The sequence below is a fragment of the Argiope bruennichi genome, chromosome 6, assembly GCF_947563725.1.
Source record: "Argiope bruennichi chromosome 6, qqArgBrue1.1, whole genome shotgun sequence".
Classification (NCBI taxonomy): Eukaryota; Metazoa; Arthropoda; class Arachnida; order Araneae; family Araneidae; genus Argiope; species Argiope bruennichi.
In genome coordinates this window covers 13862295-13870291 of record NC_079156.1, presented here as the reverse complement: position 1 = coordinate 13870291, position 7997 = coordinate 13862295, and the positions used below count along the sequence as shown (strand labels likewise).

Below are 7997 nucleotides of genomic sequence, written 5' to 3'. Positions count from 1 at the left end.
AAAGGAATGCCATAAAGGGAATGCAACACGACACTTAATAAATATTTTTTAATTAATACACAAACTATTTGTCTCTTTGCTTTTATTAAAATATAAAAACATGCATGCACAAAAGACAAAAGAAAGATTATAATTAAAAAATATTGTCGCAAATATTAATCCTATAAAATTTAATCTTATGGCGAATGACGCTTAAAACGATGTTTACGTTTCGAACTTCTAACTGAAATAATTAATCTCAACAATATGTATGAAAATGTACCGAGAAAACCTTTACTTCGGAAGCAATTTTATTAAGAAATGCATATTGTCAAAGAATATAAAATGAAATAGGACAGAGCCGATTATATATCATTGCAATCGATAGAATTCAGTACTTCTAGCTCAAATGAAAATCAAACTTTTTTTTACCTCAAATAATTCTTAAAAAGATTTTGCAATTTTCTTTCTTTCTTTCTTTCTTTTTTCTTTTTTTTTTTTTTTGTATTTGTCACAGAAAATGGATAGTGTTACTAAAATTTTTAATTCAAAATGAAGTTTCCAGAAATTTGTTCTAGATTAATTTTTATGAATTTCGAGAAGTATTTCTTCTAGAATGCCAGAAGAGTATTAAAGCCTTCAATTGGATTTATTTTTTCCAAATGCTATTTTTTATACCTTGTTTTTCTCTAAAAGAAATAATTTTTTGCAAGATTTTGGCTATTTTGTTTTTGTTCTTTACCAAAGGCTTAAATATTATTTAAAATAAGATTGCCGTATCGGGATTTTAATTATTTTTTATTCGATATGAAAATGTATTCAGTATTTGAAAATAATTCTTCAAAGTAATTCTAGATCGATCGTCTTTTTTTAAAGTTAGATATCTTCTCCTTTTTTATAAATCAAAATTAATTAGTTTTATGTCTATTTTTGATTAGGCATTTTGCGTTTTCATTTGGTACGTTTCAATTTTTCTTTTGCTAGAGTCATCGTATTATTTATAAAATAATTGAATATATGCATATTATATATATATATTTATCATTTCTACATTTTTTGATTAAATTGATGAGGGAGATTATATATATAAATATGTGTGTGTGTGTGTGTTTATAATTTCTATATTTTTTGATTAAATTAATGTGGGATATTAAGATCTGCTATTTTCTGATGCATTTTGCAGCAATTTGTTGACAAAATTTGTATAATATATGATCCCATACTATATTAGTAATCCGCTGAAAAAAAATCAAATTTCTTTAATTAAAGAATCTAGACATTGGCATTAAATTTAATTTTCTTAAATCTTTTTTTTTTTCTTTCTTTCTTTCTTTATTCTTCGGTGTTGTTTTCAACAATGTCAGATAAACTGGCGGAAACATTAAAAAATGAAGGAAAAAAAAAAAAGAAGATTTTAAAAAGTTAAATTTAATGCCCATGTCTGGCTTCTTTATTTAGCGAAATTTCATTTTTTTCAGCAGCTTAATCATATCGTATGGGATCATATATCATGTTCATCAAAAATGTCTTTGTTTTTATTTATAAGAGAATGTTGTTATCTACTTTTGTAAATATCATTTGCCAATTCAGTGTTTTGGTGTCAATGCATGCTTGAAATTGAAAAAAAAAAAAAAAAAAAAAAAAAAGATTTTCTATGCGAAGAATTAAAAAAAAATGCATACATTTTTTTAAAGATATTGAGAAGAAAATGGTAGGCATGTTAATCATTAAAAGTAGTGATTTAGAAGCACAAAGTTTGCCTTATCTTTTATTCTTTGCTTAAAAGAAGGAAAATATTTTTAATTTTAACCATGCATTGGCATGAAAATCCTAAATTGGCAACTGGCATTTTGCACGAATTTCAGTTCAGGACGCCCATGGATATAAGCCAAAATCACAGAAGCAATCTAGTGGTGAGCTATCGGAGAAGGAAGGCGGCAGGGGCGTCACGCCATCCATACAGGAGACAAAGAGTAGGCGTTATAGGGAATTTCATTTCCAGAAAACAAAAGCGTCACCACAACTGTCTTATATTTTCTTCCATTTCTTAGAATTATATTTCCTTTGTTAAACCTTTATAGAATATCGAATTTTTCTTTTTTTTCCCAAGGAATTCAGCGATTGCTTACTGCCGCTGGTCACGGTGCAGAAGCCATGCTTTACACCACTTCAGTTCTCAACGAATCCTTCTTTCATTGATTCTCCACATCAGCTGTGTTATTGGAAGGCGTGGGGAAGAAAGAGAAGAGCGAAAAAGTTTTAGAAACAGACGCACCGGCGAGTTGTTCATGGAGCATGCGCGTCGGTCTGCTACGTCACTTCCCGTTCATCTTGCGAAGAGGGATTTTTTCGACCGGCTTAAGCATCAGTCTGAAAGAACCCTTCCTACAGCGTGGTTGAGATAGAGTGAAAATTGCGAAGCGACCAACATGTTTACGATGATCTGGATATCGCAGTATGCCCTGAGATTTGCGGATGCTGATTTGTGTACAACAATTTTGTTTGGTCTGATTTTGATGTGGATAGTGGTGACTGTTAGAACTTATGAAGAAGGAGGTGTAACTGGCCTGTTCCTACATCTGATTACTGCTTTTGCCTGTATGTTCACCTCGACTTCGTTTTGGAATAATAATACCCAGTGCCAAGATGAGAAAAAAGCTATGAATCCCAAAAAGGAAAAGAAAAAGAAAAAAGGTAATTGACAATTTTGTTTTATTTTAATGTTTGCAATTCGCTTTCTGTAAGATGAATTTATTTCTGAGAATCGTCTGCAAATCCCTAAAATTAAAACTTTACATTTTACTTTTGTTATTAATCTAAATGTAGGCTTTTATTGAAAAATGATATTCAAAATCTTTAAAATGTATAAATCTTTAGGTTTGAAAATTGCTTGCTAGGTGGGAAATGTGCGGGAATCAAAAGATATTTTTTTCTGAAACTGTTTTTTAAAGCGGATTCTTGATAGGAAAATTAGAAAAAGAATATTTTCCATGTGATTCTGTGCAGTAGAGTTGAAATAATTTTTAAACAAATAATTCTTATTTTAAGAAATGTGTCTTCCCGGAATCATAGAAATAAAATTATTTCAAAAATTAAAGTTTATTATAAGATTTTTCTTTCAATATTGTTAAAAATTATATTAATTTTTGAGATGATTTATCTAAAACACAAACCTGGCTTAGTATTAGTATTTTTCATTCTTGAAATTTATTTTAAATAAACGAACAATATTGAACTTTTATCTAAAAATACTTTTTCTTGTCTTTCTACTGTCCTTTTCATATTAGATTTGGAATATTTTGTTTAGGTGTGTGGATGTCTTCGAAATTATGTATAAAAAACCAAGCTTTAAACTCTTAATTTTTAAACTATCAGCTGTACCAGTAGTTGGCTTAAAAGTTACTCGGTTGTCATTTGTTAGATTAATTCTTAGAAAAGTCAGTTAATTTTACATATGTAATGTAGATTTTGATATTTTTCTTTTCATTTCCTTCTTTCTTTTTTTATCCCGAGTTCCTACTGTTCGAACGAATGCACGTGTGTGTGGAATGGAATACGGAATCTCTCAAGAATTTTCAATGTACTTCCTTCTTAGAGGGTTAGGGGAGGTCGAGTTTGCTTACATGACCGTCCCTAACAGAACACAAAGAATGCATGGGGGGGGGGAGAGGTTAAGATGCTTTCATAAAGGATTTTCGAATGATGAAAAACGAGTAGAAGGAATAACAATAATCTGCATTTCAAATTATTTGCTGTTATATTAGGCATTATCTAGCTCTCATATGTAATTTCACAGTTATATTCTTGTTATCGATTTGTAAGTTAGTTATTAATGTAGTTTGTTACTTTAAATATTTTTTTTAAATTGTTAAAACATTAAAACTTCTGGTTCTATATTAGCAAGGAAATGTAAAAACTCGCTATGACAATAAATTTGGAATGTTTTATTAAAGATTTTTTGCTAGATTTGCTATTTAAATTTATAAATATCATCAAGTTATATGAAACTAAAACGTATATGCAAGCCATGAATATTTCATATTTCTGTTGGTTTATAGTTGAATCAGAATTCTGAAGGTATAAACTAATTAATAAGTAGAGAAAGGTTATCTGTCCAGCAACTAAAAAAAAAGTTTCGATTTGGAATTCAGATAATTGAACTGGATATAAACATTATACAAATATTTGCTGTTAATTTTAAATGTTAGTGACTTCAAATTTGCCAAAGCCCTGTTACTGATTTTATGGTTTAATTTATTTTCTCAAGCAGGCAAGCTGTGTGGAATTAAAGAGAAAAATAATTACTTGCAGTTATTTATCCTATTCTTAGCAATCCATGGGTGTTAATTATTTAGACTAACAATTGTTTTTCTCTCTCTCTCTCTCTTTTTCTTTTTTTTTTCTTGTCATGTAAAGGGATGCTTTCCGCTATTTTAAAACATTCTATTTGTGCCTTTTTGAATAATAATTGAACTGCGACAATTACATTCATGTAATTTTCTGCATAGAAAAGAGCTGAATACTGGAAGGGTAAACAATATTATAGAACCCACGCGGTTTGGGGTGTGGCCGGTGTTGTTACTTTAAATAGTACATTTTGAGCTTTATCGATTTTCTGTGTTCTTTGTGCCCATCTTCCGGTGTATGTTGCTCAATTATTCCAAGTAGCGACGTGTGTTTGGGGGAACTTCTTGGAATCGGCGGGGAATGGTTGGATTATTGATTTTTAAATTGGGATAAAAACAGACTTGCCCATTTTCATTTAAAGCGTCGATTTGTATTTAAGGTTAAAAAAAGATTGATACATGGTTTTTAAAATTATTTGAAATCGACTTTATGTAGCATTTATGTGGTGTGAGACAATCATGTTTATTGTGTAAACTGTTTTAAAACTAAACTAAGAGATTATTATAATAAATATTAATTCAATATAGAAAATCAATACTTTCCAATAAGAAGAGGAGGAGGGTAGGAAGAAAAAAAGGAGGGGGAAAAAACACCCCACTTTTGTTAGTATAATTATTTAAAATTAAATTTATGATTGAGGTAGATTCTCTTTTCTTAAATTATTAATCCGAATCGAATTAAAATAATTAAAAGAAAGACGTACATCTGACGAGAAGTGTCGTCTCGTCGTCAAGTCATAAATGATAAAGAATAACATTCATTTCAAACTCGGAGATAAACGAAGTTATTGTTTAAACTAATACCTCAAATGATAGCTTATATCGCCGTTGATACTTACTGTTATTACAAGATGTTGGTTGTAAAATGTATTGATGTCTATCTCTGTCTTTTCAAATATTTTTGGGGTAAACGATTTTTTTCATGTTATCTAAGTTAACACGTACATAAAATATAAATTAGATAATATATATTAGAATCTGATTATACTAATTGAAATAGTTTCAGTTAAAAATACAATAAGCAGACGATTTTGGAAAGTTTTGATTCTTCAGCTAAATATTTCAATACGAAAGACATGAAATTATACGCATAAAGTTTTTCTCAATTTTTGTTATTTATTTAGAAAATATAATTACGAATCCTAATTCACTTCAAATAAAAAAAGGATCTCAAATTTACCTATTAAAGAAAAAAAATTTTAAAAAATTATTAATTAATTAATTATAAATAAAATGTTACTGATTCTTATTTTCATTAAAAAATTCCTACATTATTAAAGCTTGCAAATGCCTTCTACTAAAAGATATAATATTAATTTTATACGAAGTCAAAGATAAAAAATGTTATTTTGGTTAATTTCGTTACAGAATTCTAATTAACAGATAATGTCGGGGGAAAAAAATAGACGAATTGAAATAAAATACCGGAAATCAAATGCAGACGAACTTGCTTCTAACGATCGATTTCCGTGTTCATGTCGTAATCGTGCATGTGAAAAAGAAAACATTAATTACGAATGTTAGACTTGGTTAAGATTTTTTCCTAATTCTTTCTACGTGACCTGAACGAATTTAACGAGTCCAAATCGAATTAACTTTAAGTCGAAAATTAAGAGTAAATATAATTTCTTTTCTTATGTGATGAAGATTTTTATTATATTATTTAAATAACAGTTAGTTTACAGATTTATTTTAATATAAATAAATGACAACTTAAATTGAAAGTTTAGATAAAATAATCTTGAAAATAATAATCATAGTATATTTTATATTTATCGCCATATATAATCAATATTTAGTTTAAACATTAAAGCGAAATTTCTTTACTTCCATGGTCTTGTAACATATTTCCTTTCAGTGAATTATTTATTTTTATCTATGGAAATCACTTACAAAATAAATAATAAGAATTGTGTTACCTCATTAACCTCCTCCTTAACTTGTAAAACACATTTATTATTAAATAGGATTTATGAACCTTTAGCTTTCCAATTATTTTTTCTTTTTGGGCTTGTGTGAATTTGTTTCTCATAAAAGCTGTTTTATTCTCCGGATGCGTTAATATTGATATTATTGATTTTGTAATTGAAAGATTTTTTTCTTGTATATTTGTATAGAATCACTACAATATTTATTAAATCCTATAAAGCCTAGCACACAACTTTTTTAATAGTGGTTGGCCGAAATTATATATATATATATATATATATATTGTTGACAAAAAAGAGTGACGTTCTTATTCTTGTAAAGGTAAAATTATTTTCCAGATAGATAATTTCTGAAATAATTACTCTTTTTATTACGGTCTAATTTATAATTAAACTTGTCAGCTTGGAAATGATGAATTTGAGGAATATAATATTGATTAACTAAGTTACATCATTATTTTTATTGTATAACCATTTCTGAAAATAAAATTTCACATAATTCCATACACGAATTGAAAAAAATATCTATTTAAAATATGCGATATTAGAAGAAAAAAAAAGTGTTGACATTAATAATCTTAAATCGTTAAGCCAAACATTAGCTAAAAAGTGTTTAAGAATGATGTAACACATTTCGTTTAAAAGGGAAATCTACATCATTATCTAACACACATAGTATTGTATATTCGTCATTCATCCTACGCTGTTACTAATAACCAGTGTTACAAACAGAAGAGCAAATATTTTTAGCATTCCGAATGCAAAAGAAAAGCAGCCTGCGTTTTCCACGAGAGCAAGCTGGGGCAGGTGACGTGAAAAGTGTGCATCGTAAAGTAACACGTGGTTTTCGTCGCGAACAAAGGACTCAATGGCGGGAAAATAAGTGAATACACCGGAAACCGGTTGGCCGTCGAGTCTGAGGTCAGAACATTTCCAGGAGGTGAAGGGGGATAGAAGAAATATTCTTTTAGCCTCCCTTTTTGATGAAGGAGCTGTTACCGTTTTCGTGCACTTGGCTTTGACCTGAATGAAATGCTCTCACTTTTTTTCTTTCTTTTTTGCTGTTTTTACAGTAATGGCCATCTGTAGTACGATAAGGAAGGAATTCAGTTTCAAGAACTTTTCTCTAATTTGTTCAAAAAATAGAGATATTCGATTTATATGGGATAATACGATTTTCGTCAACATTTCTATTATATTCTATATAATTGACTAAAGAAAGATTTATGTTTCTTTCTTTCTTTTTTTTTTTTTGAAACATTTTTACTCTAATTAAATCTTTTTTTCTTCTCTCATGTTCGCATGGCATTTTTTTTTTTTTTTTTTTTTTCTTCTTCTTCTTCTTTTCATTCCTTCGCTTCCATTTTCTAATGACCATCTGTAACGTGATAAGTAAAAAAATTCTCTTTTTAGAAAACCTTCAGCATATTTTAATTCTTTATTTCTGATATCAAATGTTAAAACATTCTGATTGTATACTATTTACTGTTTAATTCATGTAATTTTTATTTAGAAATTACACTGAATTTTTGCATTTCGTAAACGCTGTTTTCTTTAAAATTTATTATGAAAAGTAAAACATTAAGACTATGGTTGTTATTGATTTGTAGAAGACATCCTTGCTCCATTTCAGCTCAAAATACATATTTTGTCTTCAATAGATTTCGTTTTGATTATTATTCGT

The 7997-nt window shown here is 28.4% G+C and overlaps 1 protein-coding gene across 1 annotated transcript in view; it reads left to right on the top strand.

The window, feature by feature from the left end:
* The first annotated feature begins 2331 nt into the window (after nucleotides 1–2331).
* The window catches only part of LOC129972707 (putative exonuclease GOR), a 92564-nt gene continuing 86898 nt past the window's right edge, over nucleotides 2332–7997 (top strand). The window contains exon 1 of the mRNA XM_056086938.1: nucleotides 2332–2673. Coding sequence (XP_055942913.1) covers nucleotides 2409–2673 — 265 coding nt within the window. The 5' untranslated portion in view covers nucleotides 2332–2408. The remainder of the gene's footprint in view (nucleotides 2674–7997) is intronic.